Source organism: Podarcis filfolensis, assembly GCF_964270895.1.
Source record: "Podarcis filfolensis genome assembly, chromosome: 8".
Classification (NCBI taxonomy): domain Eukaryota; kingdom Metazoa; phylum Chordata; class Lepidosauria; order Squamata; family Lacertidae; genus Podarcis; species Podarcis filfolensis.
Window position 1 is genome coordinate 57,747,286 of NC_139611.1, and position 27,931 is coordinate 57,775,216.

Genomic DNA, 27,931 nt, shown 5'->3' on the forward strand with positions numbered 1-27,931 from the left:
GCTTAAAGGGCCGCCCCGACGGCCGCGGCGCGCCGGATCCGCCTGCGCCCTGGCCGGGCTGCTGCTGCCACCGCCGAGCTGGGCGCCAGGATGCGGCTCCCGCCGGCCCCGATCCCCTTGCTCTTCCCCATGCTGTTGCTGCTGCTGCTGGCGGGAGAGCCCTGGGCCCGCCGGGCGTCGAGCCGCGCCGCCGCCTCCTGCCCGCAGCAGCAGCAGCCGCCCCAGCAGCGCCGGCTCAGCGGGCGAGAGCGGCGCGAGATGCAGCGCGAGATCCTGGCCCTGCTGGGCCTGCCGGGCAGACCCCGGCCCCGGACGCGACCCGCCCCGACGGGCACCAAAGCCGCCGCCCGGCAGCAGCAGCGGCAGCCGCCCTCGGCCGCGCCGCTCTTCATGCTCGACCTGTACCGCGCGATGGCAAGCCAGGACGACGACGAGGAGGAGGAGGAGGGCAGCCCCTGGACGCCGAGCTGGGCGAGGAGTCCCCCGCGGAGCCGGGCCGCCGACGGCGCCGACACCGTCATGAGCTTCGTCAACCTGGGTGAGTGAGCAAGCGAGCGGGGAGGCCCTGCCTGCGCAGCTCCGACGGCGCTGCTCTCGAGGAACCTGCCATGGGAGAGCGGCCGCCCTCCGACGCCACGGGTGGTCTGCAACCGGGGACCGCCGTGCGGACCAGTAATAATAACAAAACCCCTAAATTCGGCTACTGGCGTGGAGAAATAAGGTTTTGTGTGTGTCAGGACGACTTCTTGGGTGCTTCCGAATTCCTGGGCAGAGGTAGCCAATTTTCTGAATTACAATACTGAGGTGGAGGTAGGGTACTGAACTATTATTTTGCTCCTGGATCCAGCTGAGTTACCTTCGTGTTCTAGTCAAAAAAGCAAGTAGATCTTAGAAGCTGCAAGTCTACCCATCCTTGGCCTTGTCTAGGGTGTGCAAAGGGCCAGGTGGAATTCAAGGTCTGCAGATTTTAGGCTGTGCAAGCGGCAAACTGAGAATGAAGTAAATTTGAACCTTTTGGAAATGTGCATAAGATTGCAAGCTTGGTGGCACGGTGGAGCCCCACAAAATGTCATGACACTTCATTCCCAGACTGACTTTGGGGAGGAAGCTGTCTGTTGAAAGGGATGGATCCATGGGGTGGGAAAGCCCTTCACCCCAAGCAAGGCAGTCCACCCAGCAGTCTCTCCACCAAACCTGCGTGGGGTGGGGTGGGGTGGGGGTGGGGGAGGGAGACTGACAGCGGCATCAAATCTCACCCTGAGAAGAGCAAGCAAGACAGGGCAGCAAGGTGTTTTCAGGGGGTCCTAGGGGAAACTTAAGCCACTGACTGAGCACTGGGGTGAGGGAAAGCTCCAAAGAAAGGAAGCAAACCTCCCCACCCTTCACATGATTCAGGTCCCACCTTCCAAATGTGGGGTCAGCAGGAGCCACCTACTTCCAACAAATCTTGCAGAAAAAATTGGGGGAGGGGGGAAACGCACCCGTCACACTCCATTGGCAAGAAGAGCAGGGCAGAAATGTGACCATTAACAACAACAACAACACCCTTGCTGTCCCAAGTTGGAATAATACAGTAAATGAAAGAAACGGGCAGAGTTGGCCAACTTGAACAAAATATTGGGGGAGACAGGTAAGCCCCCCAACACAATCACATGATGTGGTGTATTCACACCCTTTGAATGGCAATACCCATCAACTTTGAAGGGGGTATCCTGGCCCCCTCAAATATTTTATTGGGGGGAGGTGAAGACCCCATAGCCCCTGGGAGTTGGCTCCTATGAGCACCAGAATTTCAAGCACGGGGGGGGGGGGGGCAGAGATAGAGAGACTGCATGCATTTTTATACAAGCTGAAGTCTTCAGGAACTTCCCTACCCCTTGATGGCATATCATTGTTTGGGCTTTATTCTGGGGAGGCATATCAGTCTGGGTGGCAGAATTCCAACGTGTCTGTACTTTGAGGATTATAGGACTAGTCCAGATTCACAATCCATCTTAGGGTATAATGTTATTTGGCTGTTTGCAGCCCTGGGGGGCAGGGGGCAAACAGACGGTCCTAGAAGGACCACTGTGCAATCTATCCAGGAGCCATAGGGGTCCTGTGGCCACCCTGTGCTACATCTTAGTACAGTACGTTCAAATGATTCTCTCCCTCCAACTCTCTGTGTATAGACTAGCCTGGTGCCTTTTGCTGTTGTTTTTTGCATTCTGTTTTTTTATGGGGATGTTGAAGCATGCAGCCACATCAGGACCTGCATCCTGATAAGCTTGATGACTTAACTGTGCTGATGGCGCCCTGCCCTGCCCTCATGCACATGTTGCCCCTCTGTAACTTGCAGGGGGTGGTTTTTAGCAGTGAGTGACTGGTGGAGCCTGGGTGGGGTGTTCTCATGGTGAAATGTAGCACAACAGCCTTTTATCACAACTAGGAAGAGCAATGTGGCCAAGCCAGAGTGTGTTGGATGGAGAGCAGGGGACTCAAGGACTTCTTTGCCACCTACTGCCAAGCATCCCTCTTGATGGGGGTCACTGCTCCATCAGCACTAGAGGGCAAGAGGGAGGAAAGTGGGGTGGATCAAGCATTGAGAGCCAAGGTGGGGCTTCCCCTCTGGCTGGACCAGGCTCGCAGCCTTGTGACACTTGGAGCTAAGATTCCAAGGAGTCCCATTCCAGGTGGCAAGCAAAGAGGCACTGGAATCCTGTTGAGCCAGTTCTTGTGCCTCTGAACTGCTGACTTACTGAAACTTGGTTGTGTGAGCAGTATATGAAGCGGCTGTTCCTTAACCTGCATCCCTCATGTGATACTTCAATTTCGAGCTGGCCCTCTCCTGAGGGTACGTAACAATTCAAGAACCGGTATGAAATAGATGCAATCAGATTGAAATGTCTAAGTTGGCCTGAAGCAAGCAGCCTTGAACGGCTTCTTTCCCTCCCAACCCTGTCCCATTACTAGTTTATGTGAGACACAATCCTCCCCACATTCATTGTCCAGCAGCACAGTCAATCCTGGGGGAAATCTGTGGGTGCTTCCAGATGGGCCTTTATTCTGGGATGAGGGATCCCTGCTCATTAAAGCTTTTTGCAGCATCCACACGAGGTGGTTGTTATTAAAATGTCAGCTTGCATTACCGCCCTATTTAAACCATTCAGCATTACATGTAAATGCTGCCCATAGTATTGCTTAAAGTGGCACAATCTGGTCTAGCTTTGCCTATTCTGCTCCTGCTCTTGCCAAGCAGTGAGAAAAATAGGGTAATGATTAAAAGGCCCGCCTTGGGTGGCAGAACACAGGCTCTGATCCAGCTCTGGTCTTGCATTTGCACATATTAGCATTCCAAATACGGGAAGTGGGGGTTACACATTAGCATTCCAGATACTGGAAGTGGGGGATACATATTAGCATTCCAGATACGGGAAGTGGGGAGTACTTCTCTTCCTTCTCACTGCACCCCACAGCGGGAATCCTGCCCTGTAGCTGCTGCCAAATCCCCCAAGCAATACTAGGAAGCTAATTAAAGCACGTATCCTAATTAGCTTTGAAGTGTGTGGGAAGAATCCACATAAGAGGCGGGTGACATTTGTAACTGTGGGAAAGGTTGATGGGGAAACATTGATGTGCCTTTCTGTGGGTTCTGGCAAAAAAAAAGGAGGGGAAGGAAGACAATGTGCCCTTTTAAATGTTTTTGGACTACAACACCCATCATTTCTGGCCGGTTGCCAAGATGGCTAGGGCTGATGGGAGTTGTAGTCCAGCAAGATGGAGGGCACTAAGTTGCCTGCCCCTGTTTTAATGAGAGGGAGGTGGTGCAAGCTCCCAGAAGTGAGAGGTCTATTTTGGAGGGACTCTTGCGCTCATAAAGACTATTGTATGGAGGAGTTAGCCCAAATGCACAAAGGAGCTTGCTTTGTGCGCAAAATGCACAAGAGGCACCAGCTTAGGCCTCCACAAGAAAATCTGCATAAATGGCTTAGAAGAGGAGTCCCACTCCCATCTGCCCCACCAAGCTCAGTTTTTCCTCAGCCAGCCTCCACCTGCCTACCTTCACACTTGCAACCTCTCCAGGTTTGTGGCACTGCCTGCCATGTCTCAGTGTTGCTCTTGCACAACTAAGGAAGGAAGAAAGAAGGGGACAAAAGTAGAGTCAGTTGGTTCTGCCTGCTGTTGGCTCTGGCACCACCTACTGTTGACCTCCCTGTCTTCCACTTTACCAGTTGCAGTGGGCACTAGCTGCCACTGCTAGCGAGCATGACCATGTTGCCAACCCCTGACTTGGAAGCGTGCTGTGCATTCCCCCGTGGAAAGCAGGGCACCTTTATAGTCCACCTACTGTATAGTCCACTGGTGTACCTGGAGCGTTCAGAGCCTCAGCCACTACCTGGATATATACAGGTGCAGGCTCCAACCTAGCTGTGAACTTCATCTTCAAAAGGAGCACAACCCCATCCAGAACAGGTTGTACTCCCAATCGCTAGTTTGTCACCTCTGTCTTCCCCAGATTAAGTCTCACTTTGTTAGCCCACCACTTCAAGATCTCTACAGCTTCCTGTGAAAAGTACCTTTGGGAGACCTTGGATGACTGGAATTTGTTGTGTAAGATGAATTGCATTAAAAAAAGAAAACCCAAACCCCTCAAACTCTACTATTCATCATTTAGCAAAAAGGAAGCCACATCTACCCTTTTGCCAAGTTTGTGAGGTGATGCAGGTTTGTAGCAGTTTCTGAGACAGCACAGGTTCAAGTCTTCCCACCAACTGGTGTTCCTTTGGCTATCAACACAGTGGCTTGTTCATCTGGACAGAGTGCACAGAGGGCTGTAGCTCACTCCAGCAGTACCAGCAGCATTGCACTTTCATCGTGCAAAAGGTCCCAGGTTCAATCCCCAATGGCATCCAGGTAGGGTTGGGAATGTCCCCTTTCTGAAACTCTTTAGAGCTGCTGCCAGTCAGTGTAGGCATTATGCCTGATTTGGTATAAGGCAGCTTCCAGTGTTTGGGAAGGGAATAAAACCACCCACTTACCCGAGACTATTAATGAGATTGCTTCCCTGCTCATATATCACTTGCTGGTTTTTAGGGTTTGGAGTGCTTCGGGAACAAGTTGGTTGCTTCCCAACAGGCTCCTGCCAAAAGGTTTTAACACACCGCAATTTCACACTCTACGTGCTCTGGAAATGTGGGTTAATTTTCTTGATAACCATAATTAGTGGGTTTTATCTCTTCATGGCTTACAAACCAGCTATGCTCACCATTGAATGCTGCGGGGGGCGGGGGAGCAAATTCTGATCACGGACTAGCAAAATATGTTGGCATAAACTTAAGTAACTAGGAAATAGAACCAACTTCAGCCTCATTTTGTTTGGCATAATTTGTTCCTGGTTTTTAAACATTCCAGAATTCTTGGAAGGGAAGGGGCCATAGAGAAAAGGATTGAAGAAGGAAGGAGAAAGACACAGATATATTTTGGAGTTCTTTCATAGACACGAAACTTGCCCTTTCTTTTGTTTGGTGAAAGGCATTGTATATCTTGTGGTGCTGACAGCATTTCAAAACAAAAATGTTAATAATTCTATACTACACCTCATTTCCATTGTTACACAACACCACTTAAATAGGCTCAGTTTTTTTTGTTGAGCGGATTCAAGGGGGGGGGGAATACGCCGACATCAGACATTACCCGTTCTAATGAATTTCTCTATCTTTCATACTGTCTTTTCTGTATGGTACAAATAAAAGATGCCAGCCTGTCCACGCCTGTTCAGTGCAGGGCGAGTTCATCTTTGGTAGCCTCCCAACAAGGAAACATATGGGAGGCCTCTTGCACCAGAGAAATTCTGAGGACGTTTTAAATTTAGGATTCTCGCTAGCCGCCCTGATTTCCAGCGGAAAGGGCAGCTGCATCGCGCTCCCTGCCTCAACCGCAAGAGCTTTGGACCAAATGCCAAGAGGAAACTGAGGTTGTCTTCTGGGAGTCGCTCGCTGTCCATGGCGACTATTTTTGGGCAACGCAGAAAGCTTGGGGGAGCCACCCAGTTTAATGGCTTGCTTATGTCCTAGGAATGATGGAGCTGGGCCTGCTGCATGGGCCTTGCCCGGGCTCTTGGCAGTCTTGCCAATAAAGTCTTTGGGCACAATCTTGGGAATTTCACCTGCACAAGCACCCCCTCCATCCAGAAAAGAGTGGGAGTTTGCATCTGCTTCCTCGTGGCTGAATTTTGCAATTGGATAATCAGCGGTTTCTTCTGCTGCCATTGTGGGTGGAGCTGCAGCTGCCAATAATCTTCCTTCTGTCAAAGCAGTGCTGTTGCCTCCATAGTTCAGCAGAGTTGTAATTTGAAAACAGCAGCAGACTCTTAAAAGGCCAGTGAGACTGTCTAAAAACTGTGGCTATTTCCCCAACTTCCAGGAATTTAATATCAATCTATCTAAATGGATATTAATGTTTAGTGCTCTTTCTCTAGAAAAAGAGGTGCCGAAACTCACCATGAACGCCTCTCTTGTTCTCTTATAAAGGCAATAGTGCCCACCTGAGAGGTGCCGGAACTGAGTTCCAGTAAGTTCTGGCTCGAAAAAAGCCCTGTTAGTGTTCTGTATTATATATTTAATATATAATATTCAAAATATATCTGTTTCCCAGAGAGCAGCACAAGAAAAGAGCAGTGGCATGCAGTCCTGTCATCAGCACCTGGGCTAGTTTGGCCATTCCTGGACAGGTGCTGCTCACTGTAGTGTGTGTGTGTATGGGCAGATAGGCATGTACACAGTTACAGGTGCTTGGTTTTTGGGGGTTTCTTTGTTCTTTAAAGTACAGTATCCTTTCCTACAACAAAATGATGCTTATTCCCAAGTAAATGTCTTTAGCACCAGGCCACTCTACTTTTTTGAAGCAAGCTCTACTTTATTCCTCTAGCCATTGTGGTGCTATGATTTAAATGACTTTACAATGCAAATCTGCCCATACTCAAGAGTTCTTCTTCTTTAAAAAAAAATCGGAGCTGATGAATTTTTCTTTTTGCTTTGATGTACCAGGAAGGTAGAAGCAATTGTTCTGTGGTGTGTGTGTGTTAACAGTGTGATTTTCAACTGAAGTAACATGCAGGGTCGGTTAAAGCCATTAAGTCCAAATTCACCTATTTGTACCACTGGCTGAACCCTTCCTCCTTGCAGGGTCCAAACTCCTGCCAAGCTATTCTACAGCTTCCCCCCACCAGTGGAAGACTTTGGGCTCTCAGATTTCAGCAGCACCCTGTGCAATGCTAAAATTCGGGGAGGGGGGCTCACGCTTCATTGTACATCTTGTTCAAACCAGTTGTCCTATCCTAAAACCACCTCTACCCCCACCCCCCTAGTTGTAGGAATACAGGAAGTTGCCTTAGACCGTGTCAGACCAATGGTCCATTGAGCACAGTATTCTCTACACTGTCTGGCAATGACTCTCACGGCTTTCAGGAATGAGGTTTCCCCAGCCCTACCCGGAGACAGGCCTTCTCAGAGGTCCAGAGGGACCCAGGCCACTTCTGAGGCACCAGCCATAATAAAAATGAAAAACTACAACACACAAATAAAGTACATAGAAAAAAGAATGAGACATAATCTGAATTTTAGCATTTAACAGATGCTTTCCTAACCTTTTTCTGTGCACATGCAGTAACTATTGAGGGGGGAATCTAGCTTTCATGCAGTAGTGCTGCTGATATTAAGCCCATTCAAACACTTTTGCCCCATAGCTGAATGGGGATAGTTGTTTACCTGCTTCAACATGTTGAAACATTTTGGCCTGATGTACAAAGAAACAACTTGTGAAAGTTATCCAATGCTAGAAGCTTAACAAGCTGCTGGATTGGAGCCCCGCTTTGAGATGGAGGCCCAGGTTAAACCTCTCTCCAACTCCAGTTGAACCTGGGGACTTTTGCTCTGCCCCTGAGCTGCAGTGATTCTTATCCAGCTCATCTCCCTGCTCAGTAGTTGGAACCCTTGAACAATTAAGCCTTTGAGGGAGGTCTTGACTTTGGCATGCAATTTTAAGGTTCACATTCCACAGAGGGCTGGCATTTTGTTCACTCAGCAAGGACAGGGAGGAAGCTCCCAAGTATGACAGCGATGGCCTCCCTAGTTTTTATCCTGGCATTTGGAGGCAGACTGCCTCACACCATGGAGACCCCATGCAGCTTTCGTAGTCTTCCAGTTTATGAATTTGTGGTGCACTTCGGTCATTTTGGACCCTGGTTTATTGCAGCCTCCCCCTTTAGATGGTCCTGCATATTACTTCATAGTGTGGCAAGCCAGTGCTTCTGCTTTTGAGGCCACAAGTATCCACCACCACGTCTTGTGGTTGTGAATTCTGCATTATTTTCCCCTTTAAGAGGCCAACTGAGGGTCCCTCTGTTGTTTCCACCCCACCCGCTGCCACTGCCAAGACTCCCTTGTGACAGGTTGCTCCTCCCCCCCCCCCCATTTTCTAACTGTTGCAATGGCAAGGCGTGGTTCCAGACCATATCATATTTGAAATACAGTGGTACCTCAGGTTACATATGCTTCAGGTTACAGACTCCGCTAACCCAGAAATAGTGCTTCAGGTTAAGAACTTTTCTTCAGGATAAGAACAGAAATCGTTCTCTGGTGGCGCGGCAGAAGCAGGAGGCCCCATTAGCTAAAGTGGTGCTTCAGGTTAAGAACAGTTTCAGGTTAAGAACAGACCTCTGGAATGAATTAAGTACTTAACCTGAGGTACCACTGTAAAGGGTGAACAGCCCAGAACAAACTAGTGCAGCTTTTGGATTAAACCCACCTGCTGCCTCATCCTTTAAAGTTAAGAGGGCTCCACCTCAGAGGCTTCCATGCAGACAGCTGCCAGTTGGGGTGGGAAGCCAGGCCCGGTGTCTACAGCAGATGCTGTTTCTGCTCCTGGTTCTTGCAAAGCCTGAGGCTGGCTAGAGTGACTTCTCTCATACCCACTTTAGAAGGGAGGCAGCTGAAGGGTCTCCTGGGAGAGCATAGTGGGTGTTTGGCAAGCTGGCAGGCAACGTGGTTGCCTCTCGGAGACAGTGTAATTGCTGGCTGGTGGTCTTCAGCTGTGCTTCAGCTGGATTTGGTCTGGCCTCTTGTTTTTGCACATAAGGCAGCGGAACAAACCTCAGTGCAGATAGGAGAGGATTATGGTTGCACTGATTAAGTGGGAAAAGATTCTCCCTACCCACAAGAGAGAAAACTCTGCCCATATTCTCCACATAATGGCACACAGGAAGCTTTTCTTTCAAATGCCAGTACTGGCAACTCCTAAATTCCTTGGGATCCAGGCCTCGAAGGAAGCCGAGAAGATTTTTAAATTTCTGGAGACCAGCATGAGGAACGAGGGAGGATGGGAAGTCAGGGGCAGCCACTGTGGTGTCCTCCAGTCCTTGTTGGACTCTCAACACCCATCAGCCTTGGCCAGCTTGGCCAGTGGTCAGAGATGAGGGAAGCTGGGTTGCCAAGAACATCTGGAGGGCACCACGTTGGCATTCCCTAAGCTAAGAAGGCGCGTTCAGCTGTCTGGGTTTTTTCCTGTACCACGTATGGAATTTTTGATGCTTGTTTTTTTGTTTGTTTAGATTAATAAGGGTGAGCTGGAAAGCATGTGGGAAATGTGTGGTAAGAGGTTGGAAGCCAAAGGAATGGTATTCAGTGGTCTAGTGCTGGGGGCGTCCCAGCGCTGCTGTGGATGTCTAGCAGAGAAGAAACCATGCAGGAAATAAACTGAGCTGTGGAATGATAGAAAACTTGCTTAACCTGTGTCATGAATATCCCTAGGGCCACTGGCCAAAGGCATTTTGCTGTTTATGGGCGAGGGACAAGATGGTGCCTCCTCACCTGCCACCACTGGCAATGGGATCCTTAACCCCAGGGGTAGTGGTGTGGGACACCACATCCTCCACTGTCTTCAACTGAGGAGGCGCAGAGCAAGCCCATCCACTTTCCACACTTCAGCATCTGTCGCCTGAGGCGACTGCTCCATTCTGCCTTATGGTAGGGTTGACCCTGAATATTGGAAAGCTAGAAAGGCCTTTACAGGAAGAGAAGTTCAGGTCAAGAAGCCTCTTCTTTTCTATGTCTGCTCTTGGGAAGATGGGCAGCTCATCATGGGGCTGATGCATCTTTGTGTATGGACCTTAAGGTACCTGTTAAGTCGCAGGGGGAGAGCGAGAGAGATGGTTTCTGCCCATGAAAGTCTGGTTGTGTAAGCAGCTTATATAAGGCTGGGGGGCTGAAGTGTTCCACACTCTCCCTTCCAGACAAAGTCTTGCATTCGGCTTATTTTTTTGGCATGGATTCTGATAGATAGAGTTCTTTCTGCATCTCATTCGAATATATTTTAAGACTTCAGATTCTTTATGTGGTTCGGTGTGCCAGAATTTCCTTTTAATTTAGTGTCCGAAAAAGGCACATGGACCACTCTGAGGCAGCAGGGACTAGTATAATTACAGTGGAGGTGTAATTTATAGAATAAAATGACACTGACACACACACACACACACACACACACACACACACACGGCTGAAGCTAAAAATACCTTGAAACTGGCAGGGGTGTAAAAGACGTCCTGTGTGCAGACCTGCAGAGATTTTTTTTATGGGGCATGCTGGAAGATGTAGAAAATAAATATACTAGAATTATCTGCAGAAATGGAAAAGGTGCTGGAAGGGATGGAGTTTTGTTTGCGTTTTAATGAGAAACTACCTAGTTTGCGCTTCTCAAACCTATATATGAACTGAAATACAATTAGCTTTCAAAATTAATACTTGGTCAGGAGCTGATGCTGTTGTGGAGAAGCTTTTAGTTCAAATCTACCCTTAGCCATGAAGCGCTGGTTTTGGGCCAGGCTCCTCACAGGGCTGTTGTGAGGACAAAGAAAGGGTGCTGCCCTTGGAGATACAGTGGGGCACAAACATCAGATGATATTAAAAGCACACTTAAATAGAGCTGTTGAGAGGGGGAGTTTCCACTGAGAAATCAGTGCCTATCTGCTCCCCACCCTGCATTCCCCAGTTGCACTGCAGACAATGGTGGGGCACAGAGCAAAGCCACCCGGGGATCTCTTAAGAGGTAGGCCATCATTGGGGAGGAGCAGGTAGTCCTTTAGATACCCTGAAATCAATCTATATGGGGCAGCCTTCCCCAGCCTGGTGCCCTCAAGGTATTTTGAACTACAACTTAAGGTTACCAGATGTCCCCGTTTCCCATGGACAGTCTCCAGATTTACATATCAGTCCCCTGACAAAATCCATCTATTGGAAGTTGAAAAGTGTCCCCGGATTCATTGAAAAAAATCTGGTAACCTTACTACAACTCCCATCAGCCTCAGCATTCTACAGTTGTGCTGGTTGGGGCTGGTGGGTGTTGCCTGGAACATCTGTAGGGTACCAGGTATAGGACTTTAAAGGTGACAGCCAGCTGTTAGAGTGGGCTTGGAACCAAACTGAGAGCCGATTTAGATGACAAAGGAGTCACATACTCTGAGTAGCAAGCTCCTGTCAGCATCCCGAGAGCTCCATTCTGCATCAGACATTAAAAAAAACCACCCATGTTATTAGGCCAACCAAAATATCACAGAAAGAGCAGGCAATCTTTTGAATTGTTCAGAGCTCAACATCAGGCCAGATAGTAAACAAAGCAAGTGGGGGAGAACATCTTAGCTGATGGTAACAAAAGAATTTGCTTTCTTTAGCATCCAGCCTAATGAAGAGCTCTGGGGAACTTGAAACTAGGTGTAGTCCTAATATAGATCTGAGTTTTTTGTCTGGACCAACACGGCTAACCTTTTTTCTTTCTGATCTGTGCCAGCTGCAGCTTCTGAACATTCTTCAAAGGCAGCCCCACCTAGGGCGCAGTGTGGTAGTCCAGCCCATGAGAGCCCGGCTGTGCCCAGGCTCAAACTGAACCATGATGAAAGCCTGTGGATGCTCCCACTCCCCACCCCCAATCTCACAATAGGACAGTAAAAATGTGTGTGCGTTTGAGCAACACGAGAGTGCTACTGTGCTCAAATCCTGCTTGCAGATTTCCCCACAGGCATCTGGTTGACCATTGCAAGAACAGAATGCCAATCTAGATCTTGGCTTGATCCAGCTGCAGGCTCTTCTTATGTTCTCATTGAAACACCCTCAGCACTCCCAAAATGTTTTGGCTGCTTCCTTTGCCTGTGGTGAGTTCTGCCTCCTCCTCCTCCTCCTCTCCTTCAGTGGCAGCAGAGTTGCCCATCCCTCTTTGCCAGGCCCAGACCTCTGGCCAGGAAGAGCGCTGTGTCCGCATCCGCCCAGGGTCGGGCACCCTGCCAGAGTCGCCTTTATTTTCTTTAAAAACAAAATGAGGAGTTTGTGGTGAACCCAGTAGCTGGAAGGAATGACTTTTAAAAGACAGAGATGCATAATTAAAATCTCAGCGTTCTGTTTGGGAGAAGGGCCCTCCGTCGCTCACTCCCCTTATGTAAACATCCAGCCTGACATGATGATCAGAGTTAACAAAAGAGAGTGGAAAATATGAAGCAAACACAAAAGCAATTAACATGCCAAATAACATCAAGCTGTGTTTTCTGTAGCCTCAAACTATTTTGATTTCATTATTAAAGGACACAGTCCTAGGACTTTCCATCTAGCATGGTTTTATTAGCAAATGATTTAGAGAAAGATAGTGATGGCTAGAAGCTAGGAATTGGTGCTGTGTCCGTAGAGTACACAGCATCAGGGTTTTGGTGCTGCCAGAGCATGGACCTGCCTCTCCTGTGCCTCAGTAGTACCACACAAGGGCCTCTCTGCCATGCTGGAATGGGTTCAGAGTTACCTTATAAGAAAACTATAAGTCATATCCATTTTACTGCATTTTAAAAGCACCTCAAAACATATGCAGGTGCAAACAGCATTGGAAGTGGGTTTGCATGTAGCTGCTCCAATATCATCATGAGCATAAATCAACAGTGTCCAATGCAAAGGATGCCTACAGGGGTCTCAAAATTTCCATTTGTAAAGGCAGGGCTAGGTGGGATGTCCTTGGTCACCAGGTGGATTAACCTTCAGCTGCAGGTGTCAGTGTAGGCTCTGTTCTCCCTCTCAATGTTCCTTGGTTGTCTTTCAAAGCATCCAGTGTCTTAGGTTGGTGACTTTTGATGGCTGCTTCCAGATGGGTGTTTATTGTGGGATGGGTGCATCGTGCATGCCATCTTTTTGCAGCACCCACATGGCATGGTTGGCATCAAAATGTCAGCCCATAATCCAGATATCCCCTTTCCATGGAAAAGTCAAAGAGTTTTTAAAAGCCTGTTGCCAAGGTTCTGTTTGGGACATAACAATGGCCCATTTGCAAATTAAGCCTGCATGGAGACGCCCAGAGTGTTTCAGAGCAGCAGCAAGTGATTATCAGGATCCCCCAGTGTAGATGAATAATTGTCATCATCAAGCATCCCTGAAAGGCAGTCCTGAGAGAAAGAGAGAGAGTGTACATGCGCAAGCACTCACACACACACAAACACATGTTTGTTTGTTCTTCTCTTTCACCTTCCAACCATGAGAAGCTTATGGGGTATGGCCCTCCCCCAGGCTTGGTTTCCTTGAGGAAAGCAGCCACTGGAGGCTTAGGGTGTTTTGTAATATTTGTGGTTATTTACAAAGGCACAGATGGGATATAGATGGAGACACAGCTTAAACTCTCCAACAACAGACAGCCAAAGTCCACTAGGACCCATGTACCTACGGGACCGCCTGTCCTGGTATGCCCCGTGGAGGACCTTAAGGTCCACAAATGACAACATTTTGGAGGTCCCAGGTTGCAAGGTGGTTAGATTGGTCTCAACTAGGACCAGGGCCTTTTCAGTACTGGCCCCGACTTGGTGGAACGCTCTGTCACAAGAGACTAGGGCCCTGAGGGACTTGACATCTTTCCACAGGGCCTGCAAGACAGAGCTGTTCCACCTGGCCGTTGGTTTGGACTCAGTCTGACCCTTATGTTTCCCTCTCCTTATGGTTTTGATTTATGGGCTACTTTTAAAATGAGGCTGCATTTTAGATTGCATTTTAACCTGTATTTTAAATTGGGGGTTCCCCCCCCGTTAGGTTTTTTACTGTAATTTTACTGATGTTAGCCGCCCTGAGCCCGGCTCTGGCCGGGGGGAGGGCAGAGTATAAATAAATATTATTATTATTATTATTACTACTAGTAGTAGTAGTAGTTCCACATCAGATAAATCAGTGAAATAAAGTAGGAAGAGAATAGTGCTTGGATGTACATTAAAAGATAAAAAATATTTGCCTAACCAGTTTTATTGGGTCAAAGTGCATTGGGATGTGAAGATGTATGCTCTTAACCCTTTGCTTTTACAAACAAGCACATGATTGCTTTAAGTAATAAATCCCAGAGAAGTTATTGCCTAAGTTCTTCCCCTCACAACCCTCCATCCTGCCCTGGCAGTTGGTTAGGAAGAAGCATTTCTAGGAAAAGGGGTTCCCCTCCCCTTTCATTGCAGAGTGCCTCAAAGCTAAATAACCTCGCTATTAAACTCCCACAATCCTGTAAACAGATGGGAAAGAACATGTGGGTTTGGTTTAGGTTTGTTTTCAGTGTTTGCAAAGTACTAATGAACTTCATTTACAATCCCCAAGGTGAGAAATGTTCTCTGGGTGCCTAGCCTGCAGGCACCATTAGTGGCATAACAGCATTTTTTGGAATGTGCAGGAGGCAGGTCTCAGCCTGAAAATAAAGGGCAGATTAAAGTAAAGAGTGCATCTGAGCACATGAAGGTTGCCTTTCCTTTTAATAATCATCATGAGCTACACACACAAACACACACACACCCCATGGGGTAAAGGTATCTAACCTTCTATTCTGGCTTGACCCCCCAGAACTTCTGTTTTTAGAAGTTGCCCATGAGTGCAAAAACAGTGTTTTTACATGCTCCTGTGCTTTATAATATGGTCACATTCTTAGATGCAGGGGTGGTAGTCTGGGAGCACACAAAGCTTTTGAGACTGTTTTCTCCTCACCCCCTGAACGAATATAAAATTGAATCCATCCAACTATCACTGTGTTTGCTTGCTTTAATGCCACCCTTCAATTAAAAAGTCCCAGGGCAATTTATAGTAGGTTACAAAAAGGCAGCAAAATGACATTAAAACGGTGTTCCCAAGAGGAAAGGGCAGCACGGAAAACAATCAGAGCAGAGATGTTAAATGATCAGAGAGATCAGAAAGCCAGGAGAACTAAAAATGTAGTTGCCAAGTTCCTAAAAATATGGCCAGCCCAATATGTTTTGCTGCCTGAGGCAAACAAGATGCCTCCTCCTCCTCTGCCTGAGGCAAACAAGATGCTGAATCTTATTTCAACACTAGCTGTAAGGCAGAGACATCTATCTCATATGGCCAGCTTAGGGGTTGCCAGGTAAGCAGTGTGGCGCATGCACAGGTGAGCCCTGTCCTCCAACATCTCCTTGCTTCTTGTTCATCACATTGCTTGGCCAGACAAATGCTGCAGAGGCAACACCCACATGTGCCGTGGAAACAAACACAGGAGGGAAGAGTGCTACTGTGCTCAAATCCTGCTTGCAGGTTTCCCCACAGGGTTGACCATAGCGAGAACAGAATGCCAGTCTAGATCTTGGCTTGATCCAGCTGCAGGCTCTTCTTATGTTCTCACTGAAACACCCTCAGCACTCCCAAAATGTTTTGGCAGCTTCCTTTGCCTGTGGTGAGTTCTGCCTCCTCCTCCTCCTCCTCTCCTTCAGTGGCAGCAGAGTTGCCCATCCCTCTTTGCCAGGCCCAGACCTCTGGCCAGGAAGAGCGCCATCCAATGAATCTGAATGTTGGAAGATAAAGGAAAGGACTTCTTCATGCAGCACATGGTTAAACTGTTGAACTTGCTCCCACAGGAGGAGGCAGTGATGGCCACCAACTTGGATGGCTTTAAAAGAGAATTGGACAAATTCACAGGGGAGAGGGCTATCAATAGCTATGCTCCGCATCAGCAGTCAAAGGTAGCAACGCTTCTGAATGCCAGTTCCTGTAAACTAGAGGAGGGGAGAGGGCTCTTGCATTCAGGTTGTGCTTTGGTGCTTCCTGTTGGGTCATCTGATTGGTGCAAAGGACACCTTTTGGATGCCAGCAGAAGGCGGGAAACGCTTTGCTCAGGTGCCAGACCTGCTTCCCGGTTTGGGGGTTTCTGTCAGTGTAGCTGAGATGGCTAGAAAAATGGCAAAACAAGGAAAGGATAAAGTGTGTGTGTGTGGCTGGCTTAAGCAGACAGCTCCTAAACTTGAAGATGTTTGTCAGACTTGGAAATAAAAACAAACACAAGCAGTCCAACCCCCATCAAGTTCTCTCTGCCTCGGTTCCCTTAATTGGGAAGGGAAGTATTCCTTTGGAAACCGCAGCCCACCCTAACCTCTCCTGGCACGTCACAGACAGTCGAGCCCTTTTCACACACCAAAAAGGAGGGAGGAAAGCAGCTGTTTTCTCCCAGCTAACCGCCAGGCCTCTGCACTGCTACTTAACAACCACTAAATTCCAGGATGCTAAAGTGCCTCCCCCAACCTGCTGCTCTCCAGATGTTTATCTGGGGAGCATCAGGTTGGCGAAGGATGCCCTATGGAACGCTAGGGAGTGCAATTCTCTCCTAATTCTCCTGACCGCTGAACTGCTGTGAGCTGAAATCAAGAAAGGTACTGGGGGATCTTACTAGTGTGGCCTGAGAGACGGCTTTCAGAGGTTTTCTTTGAAAATAAAGTGGATCAATGACATTTGTTCTTGTACATCCTTTGTTCCCCTTGTCAGGTTTTGAGAGCCAGTTTCATGGGCGTAGCCAAGGTGAGGGGCAGGGGGGCAGCTGCCCCCCAAATCAATAAAAACCAATAAAAATACATAGCTAACTGAGGTTCTGCCCCCTCAAAAGGCCTGCCCCCCTAACAAAAATCCTGGCTTCGCCCAGGCCAGTTTTATTCTGTTACTCCTATAGCGTATGTTATAGATTAAGAGCTTGCAACCAAAGGAGATTCTGCCATTATTTTACTTTATTATTTTAATGCTGCATCTCTGCAGCTGTATCTATCTGTCTTTTACCATATGAGGACTGTGCTTCTAAGCCATGGAAGACTGTGAGACATATTGATTAGTCAGGAGGGGAAATTCCCTGTGAAAAATGTGACCCATAACTTTATGATGCTTTACCTCCCTCCTTAGGAGGAGAACATGTGTTTTATGTTACATAGATTGACTCAGATCCATTGCCTTTGCCACCCCTCAACCTTCAGTCAACAAAGTTTTCAGAAGGCATTTTCTCCTGGCAGATTGGGTGTGTGCTAAACTTGAATGTATTTTAAACTCAGTAAATAGAGCCAGTGCTGTGTAGTGGTTAGAGTGTTGGGCTAGGACCTGGGAGAGGGAAGTGGAAAGTCCTACTTACCTGTGAAGCTCACTGGGTGACCTTGGGCCAGTCACAGTCTCTCACCCTCACAGGGCTGTTGTGAGGATAAAGTGGGGATTCTGTTGTGAGGATAAAGTGGGGAGGGGAACAACCAACTTTAGCTCCTTCGTGGGAAGGTGAAATAGACATGTAGTAAATAAATAAGATTTGAGTAATGTGGAGTGAAGGCTAAAGTGCATTCCAAGCATAGCAAAAGGACAGCATCAAACTGTGTAGTGAAAAATAATAAAATAAATAACCTCCATTTTTTTTAGTTAAATGATATTTTATTTGGCTATTTTATTAAAATTTTACTGGTGTTTAGCATTCTGGTCTTTTAAATGATCATTGCATTGGTTTGTCTTTAAAAGTATACAACACTGTGATAACTATGGTGGCTTGCTTGGTGCCATCATATATCTTTAGGCATCATGCAAAAACCTTCCTTTATAACCAAGCCTTTATCCTTTAGCTATCTGTGGCCTTTTAGAAGTGGGTGGGATATTTTTAATGTATTTCTTTCTGCTCTTTGTTTTAATGTATCTACGTGGGGTTTTTTGTCTGTCCTCAGTTGAAAGTCACTTTGGGTTGCACCGGGCAAGTTAAAGCGACTTAATTCAGTAAACAACAACAATAGAGAATGTGGCTTAAAGATGTCCCAATAATCCATGTGTTGGGGGGGGGGGCGTGTGTGCGTGTGTGTAATCATGTCCCAATTCTTTCCAGTTGAACTAGATTGGGACATCTTCCACCAGAAGCCTTACTGGAAGGAATTCAGGTTTGACTTGACACAGATCCCAACAGGGGAGTCTGTAACAGCGGCTGAATTCCGAATTTACAAGATGCAAAGCTTCAGTTGGCATGTCAACAAAACCCTTCACGTCAGCATATATGAGATTGTCCAAGAACATTCTAACAGGTACAGTAAGAGGAAACCAACTTCTTACCCAGAACACACAACTTGTCAAACCATGGGGACTAATAACACTGATCGACATTACAGTCCCATTGGAGCAGGAGTAGGGAAGTGCTTGTAGCCCAAGGGCTGAATTAAAACCCAGCCAAAACATTTGCTGAGTACCAGGTAGGGTAAGGTATTTGTGGGTAAGGCATTTTTTAAAAAGCCAAGCCAAATCAAAGAACAAACATCCTCCCAAACACCAATTCCATTCAACCATACTTGCAAAAGTTTCATCATGAGCCTCACAGAACATATTGGAAATTAATGCAGTAGAAAAAAGTTGGGGAGAAAACCACATATCCAATTGCAGACTCCCATCAGATACAGCAAAGTGATGATCTGAGGAGCTGGGAGATGGAAGGAGGAGCAGGAAAGCAGTTTCTGGATGCTGCAAGCTGAAGGTGGATAGCATTTCAGGCTCATAGCAGCATCCTTAGAGGCAGAAGCTTCCTCTTGCTTCCTGGATAAGAAGAGAGCAGCTCAGCAATTTTATGCCTTAGTCAAGTTGGGAAGCAGTTATCAAGCCATGCCTTGCATGGCAGCATATGTGGAAAGTTGTAGAAAGTCTGACTTTGCAAAAAATTGCCCCAAAATTGCCACAGTAGCTGGGATTGACATAGGATGATGTCACATGTTGGTTGCCCCAAATGGCCTTGTGGGCTAAATGAGAAGGCCTGGTGAGCCTAACTAGACGCACAGGGCCAAAGTCCCCCTCCTGTAGTATCCCACAGGAAGAACTCCTACACCACATTTGACTGCAGGTAACAACGTTCTAGTGAGAGTCATACAGGAGACATTCCCTATGGGTTAGGAACATAGACAGCTGCCTTACTCAGTGCCAGATCATTGGTTCATCTAGCTCAGCAGTGACTTTCCAGGAGATGCTGGGAATTGAACCTGGGAACTTCTGCATGCAATGCAGATATTCTACCACTGAGCTACATTCCTCCCTCCAAATATAGTCATTTTTACACAATAGGAAGTTCATTTACACCAAGTCAGATCATTGGTCCATCTCTCAGTAATGTCTACACTGACTGGCAGGTTTTCAGAAAGGTGACATTTCCACCCCTGCTGGGAGATGCCAGGGATTGAGCCTGGTACCCACTGCATGTAAAGCAGATGCTTGACCACAAAGCTACAGCCCTGCCCAGTATTCTCAGGTCATTCCAATTATTTTATAATTTACACATACAGATGCCAAACTAAGAAGGCAAAAAGGTTTAATAGGTAGGAAGAATCCCCTGTGAAATATAGGAAGTAATTTTTAAATAAATGCACCAACACTACAGGTGCACTATGCATACAAATATTAAGTGAACAAATGCAGAAAATAAGAAGTAACTGCTGCAAAGAAAATTTCCTTGTCAAAACACTGTAAAATCTTGGGGAAGCCCGATAGTAGCTTTTGCCAACCTAGTGCCCTCCAGATTCCACCAGCCCCCAGATAACACATTCAGATGATGCTGGGTCTGATGGGAGTTGTACCCAAGTCTTCTGGGGGGGGCACTAAGTTGAGGAAGGCTGCCTTGTATCACAGTGTTATTGTTTCTTTAAAAAAGCGTCAAGCATTTTTTACTCTGAGCAGCTGTGCTCATACTTGCTTTCTGCTACTCCAGGGACTCAGACCTGCTTCTCTTGGATCTCCAGGATATCCTGGCTGGGTCAGAGGGCTGGCTGGTGTTCGACGTCGCAGCTGCAAGTAATCACTGGCTGTTACACCGCAAATACAACTTGGGCTTGAGGCTCTATGTGGAGACAGGGGACGGTAAGGCTAATGGGATTTTTGATTGATTTATTTTTTTACAGTTTTTAGGAATCCCATTTTGTGGTAAGAGTTGTTGTTATGTTGGCTGTAGAGAACAAGAGGAGCAATCTTGATAAGGTGCTATTGCATATGGAACCATCTTCTGTTCACGTACGGCTTATTTATTTATATTAAAAAATTGTATTGCTCCATAGCATAAAAAATAACAAATAGGTTTACAAAAGTATCCATATATCCAAAATGCAGCAGCCAGATTACTGGCTGGGGTTCCATTTAGATCTCATATAGCCCCCGTTATATGAAAAGAAAAGAAACACTACTTACCAAGCAGCCTAAGCAGCAAAACTCTAGGAAGAAAGAGCAGCTGGCAGGGCAATAATATGAGACATTTGGAAAGCCTTGAGCACCCTTTGGTGGAAAGGCAGGATACAAATTTCAACAGGCAAATAAGATTAAACGTGTAGTATGATACATATCAAAGTTGGAAAGGCCTCAAAAAATGGAAGCTAACTTTTCAAGGAAGGCAAAGCACATTATGACTATAATCCGATTTCCATCTACAGGTAGTCATTGAAAACTTGCAAATGCCATTTGCTAACAGCCAAGGAAAGCACCAGAGTCTCTGTGTGCCTGTTCTCCCTTTCTCCCTCTTCAGGATTCTTGTCCTCCCTAGTGGGGTGCCCTGGGTAATGACCCCTAAACAGATTAACACCCCCACCTATTAATCTGATGTACAGCAGTTTTAACATAGTGGAAAGGGTTTGTTTTTTGGATTCTGCAGGACAGAGTGTTGATCCTGGATCAGCTGGCCTCTTGGGTCGCCGCGGACCGCGCTCCAAGCAGCCCTTCGTGGTGACATTTTTCCGGGCAAGCCAAAACCAAGTCAGAGTCCCGCGTGCAGCCAAGCACCTGAGGAAGAGGCAGCACAAGAAGAGCCACAGCTTCCCGCACTCAAACAGGCTCCCAGGAGCGTTTGGTAAGGAGCAGAAGGGCTGGAGAAGCAGCTAGAGAATCGGCTTAGTGAAGGACAGTCAGACTTTGCCCCCAGGCTGGGCCACAGAGGGTCATTTGTTCTGTCACTCAGGCACATGCAGCCCCAGCATGGACTCAGAAGCAGGCTACTGCACCTGGCATCCAGCAGGCCCTTCAGTGCTGCGAGGTGACTGGCAGGCTGCTGGCAACAAGGGACCTAGGATGCTTCCACCTGGAAGCTTATTGTGGACTTAGGTCTTAAGAAATGGGGAATCAGCCATTGCTTCTTCACCCCAGAATCCTAGGTTGTAAACTGATGCCTGCCAGCACTTGGCAGAGACAAAATCAGTCTGCGCCTGGCCTCCGTCTTTGGAATGAGTCTACATGCAGAGTTCAGGGCTTTCCAGACTGATTTTTTATTCTATCCCCTGTGACACACAGAACTTCCTGTAGCACCTAGGTAGAGATCTGGAGAATTCTGTTGTGGCTTTTGGGTTGGTCCTAATAAAGGCACTGCCCAGCACATTCATTGTGCTGTTACCTGTAGCAGCGACAGTTTTGAGATGGTGTGGGAATAGAATTCCTGGTCCTGGTCCACTTTACCCACCCACCCCACCAACAGTTGCTTTAATAATGGTAGTAATGTTGAAAAAGATGCTGGAGACACATTTCCTCTTCTTTCCCACCTAGTGTGGCCCCGAGGCTTACCAGGCTCATCAACTGGCTGCCGGGGCTTGGCAAGTAGCTGAGTCCATCAGCTGGTCAGCAGTGCCTGTAAACTCCTTTGGATGCAGCCCCATCTTCGCCTGCCCTAGACCCAACATCATTGGGCAAAGGGCAGGTAGGCACAGTGTTGTTCAAATGGCCTGCTGGGGGGCAGAGGTTGCCCACCACTGCCCTTCCATGGTGCAGATTTCCCTTTGGCTTATTGCCCATTCAGTGAATGTTAGAGAACCATCTGCCTTTTGATGGACATTCTTGGTCCTTCCCCCCCCAGATGATGTCCACATTTCTGAAGGGCGGCAGGTGTGCAGAAGGCACGAGATGTATGTCGACTTTCAAGAGCTTAAATGGATGGTAACTATTTCAAAAATGTTCTTCTTTACATAAGTCATTTCCCCCAGAAAAGTTAAATATCTTAGCATCACCTTCCCCTTCTCCTTTCCAATTTTTTTCTGTCTTTCTGAACCCATTTCTTTCAAAGTCAAGGCAGGTTTATATAGAGCATATTTTCTCAGGGATTCCCAAGGTGGCAGCCCAAAGAAGTGAATCTCTGCTCCCATAAACCCAGCTTGTGTGCACCCAAGCACCCCCACACCCCCATGCAGGAAACCACCCCTAACCCACATTGTTGTGGCAGAGTACCAATCTCTCTCTGTGTCTCATTCTGATCAGCAACTTACAAAGAAAAGGTGTGGCTTAGATATCAGAAGTTTGGGGGACTCACGTAGATCTCTTAAAAAGAAAAAAAAGACTACCAATGCAGTCCTAGAGCTAGTACAGGCCAAGGTTGAAGCTGGCAGTAGTTTCACTGCTCTGCTAGTGCCCTTCCCTGTGGTCTCATGCCAGCAGAGTAGAAATGAGCTCCTTCATCCCTTTCAGGATGGATTTTTTTAAAAAAAAAACTAATTTCCCTTCCACTGGGAACAAAAAAAGGGAAATAAAGGTGAAAGGCTGTTGCAGATTTCTCCTGGGTTTGGGGGCTAGGAAAGCTTGGGTCCTTCAGATTCCTCCTCCAACATACCCCACACTGCCCCCAACACAAACCTCGCCAACATTGGAGGGCTGGCGTCTGAAGGGCCAGGGTCACAGACATTTCTGTGGTGATGGGGAAGGGAATCCAGTGGTGTCTGATCTCTCTCCCTGACCTCATTATCATTATCATGTTCTTGTTTTATGCATCACCTTTCATGTGAGTCTCAAGGCCATTTGCAAACACACCATAAAAACAACTAAAATGGTTTCAAAACAGTACCAAAAGACTCCTGAGGCAGAGATGTTTTTACCCAGTTGAAAAAGACTTTCAAAATATAAATGTCTTTCATTGATTCTGGAGGGTGCAGATAGCTGGTGCCTGTTGTATCTCAGTGGAGATGCTGTTCCACCCAAGAGGAAGCAGTCACACTGAAAGCCCTGCTCGGAGCTGCTGTGGAGACAACTGCTGATATTTTGGGGACTTCAAGCAGAAACTCAAATGCAGCAACCAACTGCACCCTAAGATTGAAACCTAATTTTAGGAAAACTGGTAAAGTCAGAGAGTTCTTTAAATGCCTTTGCTGCAGGTAAGCTTTTTTAGCCACACCTTCTTCTAAGTCATTTTGCTTTGTTCTTCCAGGACTGGGTGATTGCCCCGCGGGGCTACTCCGCCTTCTACTGCGCAGGGGACTGCGCTTTCCCTTTGGACTCCTGCATGAATGCCACAAATCATGCCATCCTTCAGTCCCTGGTCAGTGTCTCCGCATGGCAGAGGGCACCTTGGAACAAGAGAGGCAAGCTAGAGGGGATTGTCTGTAGGTGTTGGGGAAGCCCATAGCTCAGGAGCAGAGCAGGTTCAATCCCCAATGGCATCTCCAGGTAGGGCTGGGATAAGACTTCCGTTTGAAATCCTGGAGATTTCCTGCCAGTTGACAGTACTGAGCTAGATGGACTTTGAGCAGCTTCCTGTGCCTTTCTGATCAGAAGTGGGGTGCACTCTTGTTCCACTATTCCCCCTAGGTCAGTGGCTTTCACTGATGCCTTTAGTACACTTGGTAGTGTAGGGAACTGGATTGGGCTGGGCAGTTCTCTCTCCTACAGCTTGCGGGCCAGGTTTGATGAATGAGAAGGGTTGCCTACTTGACAAATCATCTGATGTCACAATGACATCAAGAGATTTGGTTGTGCTTTAATTATCTGTCCCTCAAGTGTGGCAGATGCTCCAGGTCCCTTTCACTTGCAGCATCTTCCCTCCTGTGTTAACACCCCTCACCCAAAGCCTTAATGCTCCCTTCAACCCCAAACCTGATCACGTCTTTCCTTTTCCTGGCTTTTTTTTTTTAATTACAAAGAGATCTATAAAATGCAGCCACACATCTTATATATAGTTTGGCCCTTAGTGAAGCTGAAGCATAGATGCCATGGTGGCCTTCCTTCTTGCAGCCCTCAGGGAATTCTGGTGCCTGGTGGAAATGCACCTGGTGATGTATCTTTGGACTACAACTTCCATCAGCCCCAGCCACTAGTGCTCTGGCTCCAACTGACTGGGTTTCAAAACAATTGCCCTAGTGTTTGCATGGGCAGGGGACAAGTCAGGAGAGGCAGAGGGAGCAAGCTTGGGATGCTGTATCTCTCTCACCCCAGCTACAAAAGCTGTTTCCCATGCACAAAGATTGTTTTCTAGCTGAAATGAGTTCACTTGCTCTCGGGACCCAGTGCAACCCCAGAGACCTCATACATTGGGCCTTTAGACAGGCAATTGAGCATGAGGCCATCTTTCCCTGCAAAGCAGGTGCTCTCCAATCAGTTCTTCCCTCTGTTGCAAAAGCTTCTTGTTCACTTCATTGGGGTGGGGAGGCAGTTCCAGGTGCATGTTGATCCCTTGAAAGACATCGTGATAATCCCCCACTCCCCTTCAGCTGGAATTCAGTGGGATAAAAGTAGATCTGCAGTGGAAGCAACAGCCCTGCAATCTGACTTCCAGCCCCTTGATAGTTTCCTTCCAGTGATGGTGCCTTGAGAGAGGCTCCAACATAAACTGCAACTCAAGCTGCCAAACGGTTTTGAATAAATATTTTTGCCAACGCGGACAAATAACCTACTCATGGAAATTGATGCCTTTTCTCCATATAAACAAGTGCTGCTTTGAAGTTTTTTCCTTCTCCAGATCAAGATGCTAGGGTGGGGGGAGGCTGGGGGTGTGCACATTCAGCCTTTGGACCTCGGGGGCTGGTTACTCAACGTTCCAACCAAGCCGGACAATTTCCGATGGAGGAGAGCTCCAATGACTGCATCTCCCTTTAACTCCATTTTTAGGTTCACCTGATGAAGCCTGAAACAGTCCCCAAGGCCTGCTGCGCACCCACCAAGCTCAGTGCCACCTCCGTCCTCTATTATGACAGCAACAACAACGTCATCCTCAAGAAACACCGCAACATGGTGGTCAAGACATGTGGCTGCCACTGATGCCTGGGTGGACATTGGACTGCTGCTGCATTCAGGAAAGAGGCAGGAGGGAAGCCCTGGCAGTCTGCGGGCCCTGAGCACCTGTTGGAGAGGATGGGGACTAAAATCTTGCCACTATGCAGTAAGTGAAGGAGTCGGCTCTTCCTGCCTGACCTTGAGCTGACACAGACTCGGGCTGTTTGGCTGGAGGTCAGTTGGTTCACATCCTCAACAAACTGAACAATCCCCCACAGAGGAACCTTTGCCAAGCAAACTAAAACATGATCTGGCTGCACGCATAGGCCTGTTTTGTATTCTGTGCCAAAACCCCGCCCAGTTTCTGCACTGTAAATTAAATTAAACTTTAAAAGCCACGGTAGAGAAGCATGCAAATTAGGATGCCCTGTTTGTACACTTTATTTCATCCCTGACATTTTCAGGGCTTTTGAAACAGAAGGCAGTCCAAAATCTTGCACGGAACAGTGTGTGCAAGCGTTGGTCAGTCCAGAGAGAGGAACACACCTGGGGAGTGTCGCCTTTGCCCTTTGGGGATGCTGGAGCTTTTCATAAGTCCTCCTGCACATTATCAGATCTCTCTTTGGCTCTGCACATGACAGCCACACTTTCTTTGAAACCCTGAGGGTCCCAAATCTCAGGCTTCCATGAGGAGGACCATAGGCAAGGAACAATCCTGGCAATTGGGGGCTGCCACCATGTAGGGGAGACTGCTCTGTGGCGCCCCATCAAAACCCAGGGCCTCTGCTTCAGTGTCAGACCTTTTCCCATGTGGCATTAAGGAAGGTCTGCAAGAGACCTTTTGGAAGGCTCTGTGGAGGATGAGGTTTTCCTTAATATAGAACACCCTAACTAACCCTGTTCGGGGTCAAAGAAGTGTCCCTCTAGTGAAATGGGCTAGAGAATGTGGCTCTCCTCACCCACTTCCTCTCTTTGTGTATAATGTAGCCAATGGGTTCCAATCATCTGAGGTATTTCCAGAGAGCAGGCACCCCTCCCCCCTCACACACACCTGGATTGACAACCAAAAAGGACTCTGGGCATTTTTAGGTCTGCCAGTTTCCATTCTTTGCTGGAGGTGCACCTTACACTAGAGCCAGGTTGTATAATCAATCTGGAAGGTGTTGGCCACATGCAGAAGAAAATATGTCCAATGCCCTTTGGGGGCTCCATCCAAGCAGAAGTGGGAGCTGCACCCCCTTCCCTGAAGTAGAGCAAATGATGTAAGGGCACCGAGCATATGGAGCAGTTTCCTTGCCCCAGGCCTTCCTCTTTGCAGAAAGTCTTCCTTTGGACGCCACAACCCACAGAAATGTCTTCATTCCATCTCTTTCAGCAACCAGCTTTCCCGACTGCCTTGCTCAGCACATCTGCAGCCAGGGGGGTTGCTTGTTCCCTTCGTAAAGAGAACAAGGAAGCATTTTGCAACTTGCACATAGCTTTGCTCGGAATAATTACGCGCTTCTCTCAAGCGCCCCAAAGCACCCCCTTACTCACTGTCCCCAAGCAGAGGATCGTTCAGTGACTCCCACACCACAATCTCTGTAGGCCAGGAAGATTGTGCAGAATCCTCAGTATTTCCAGCTCGATCTGTTGGGCATCTCCTTTCATACACCTGAAGAGCCAGTTCCTCTCCCCAGCAATTAGAGGCACGGCAGCCCACACCCATTCCTGTGGGTCTGTGGCCTCAGTTCACTCCCTTTGGCATAGCCTGCTACAGCTCCAGTGACGCATAAGAAGTTAAGTAGGGAGAGCCCAGCTGGATTAGGCCATAGGCCCATTCAAGTGTAGTGTTCACTTCCCTGGAATCTCGCAGCCATCGCAGCAACAGTCCATGCCTGTCTGCTCCTGAATCGGTTCCTTAGTGGTACATTGCTGCTTCTAGACACAAGTTTCATTTTTAGCCATCAGTGATGATTCCAAGATGATAGGTCTTAATCTTCTTTTTAAGCCACTTATGGTAGAGACTGTAACAACATCCTGTGGCAACAAACCCCATAATTATACATTGTGTGAAAAAAAAATCCTTTCCCTTGGTTGTTCAGAAGGTTTTACCAATCAGATTCTCTACTGGATATATACAGCATGTCTGGATTACATTTTTTTTGAACAATGAACCATGTGTGTTTTGGCTACTCCAATTTCCACCCACCCACCCCTTTTTGCAAAAGCTCACCAAAACTTGGACAGGGAGCTGGGAAGGAGACGCTGGTGGCAGTTTACCCCACCAAGTTTGCTGGAGCCAATTGTACTCTGAAATGTATCATGTGGTGAAAGAAACTGGTACTTAAGGGTATGCTGCATTGGCACATGGAGGTTCTACCCTGGCTGATAACCACTGGGAGCATAAGTAGCTCTAAACCTCTTTTAAGTGAACTGTTTTAGGATGGCTAACCTATAGAGTGTTTAGAGGGGCATTAGACCCATTCACAGAAGAAGGCCTCTCAGTGTGATTTCACAATGATTTCTACACAATCAGTGTCACCTAGGAATGTTTTATCAGTCAACAAATAAATTGAAATAAGAAAACAAACACTAGATTATCGTTTAACATTGTACAGTGGTACCTCGGGTTACATACGCTTCAGGTTACAGACTCTGCTAACCCAGAAATAGTACCTCGGGTTAAGAACTTTGCTTCAGGATGAGAACAGAAATCA

At 47.5% G+C, this 27,931-nt stretch overlaps 1 protein-coding gene and 1 long non-coding RNA gene across 2 annotated transcripts; one reads left to right on the forward strand and one right to left on the reverse strand.

Annotated features, from left to right (window-relative positions):
* Positions 1-36: 36 nt before the first annotated feature.
* LOC310767804 (bone morphogenetic protein 8B-like) lies at positions 37-27,804 on the forward strand. The gene is made up of 7 exons (XM_083625287.1): positions 37-538; positions 18,142-18,334; positions 19,996-20,144; positions 20,926-21,120; positions 22,114-22,193; positions 23,452-23,562; positions 25,128-27,804. Exons 1-7 carry the CDS (start codon positions 91-93, stop codon positions 25,275-25,277), a joined length of 1,326 nt encoding a protein of 441 aa, XP_083481413.1. The 5' UTR covers positions 37-90; the 3' UTR covers positions 25,278-27,804.
* LOC310767903 lies at positions 12,618-20,088 on the reverse strand. The gene is made up of 2 exons (XR_014551114.1): positions 19,977-20,088; positions 12,618-13,444 (listed from the first exon to the last, which is right to left on the reverse strand). It is a non-coding gene; the product is annotated as an uncharacterized lncRNA (long non-coding RNA).
* Positions 27,805-27,931: the final 127 nt, after the last annotated feature.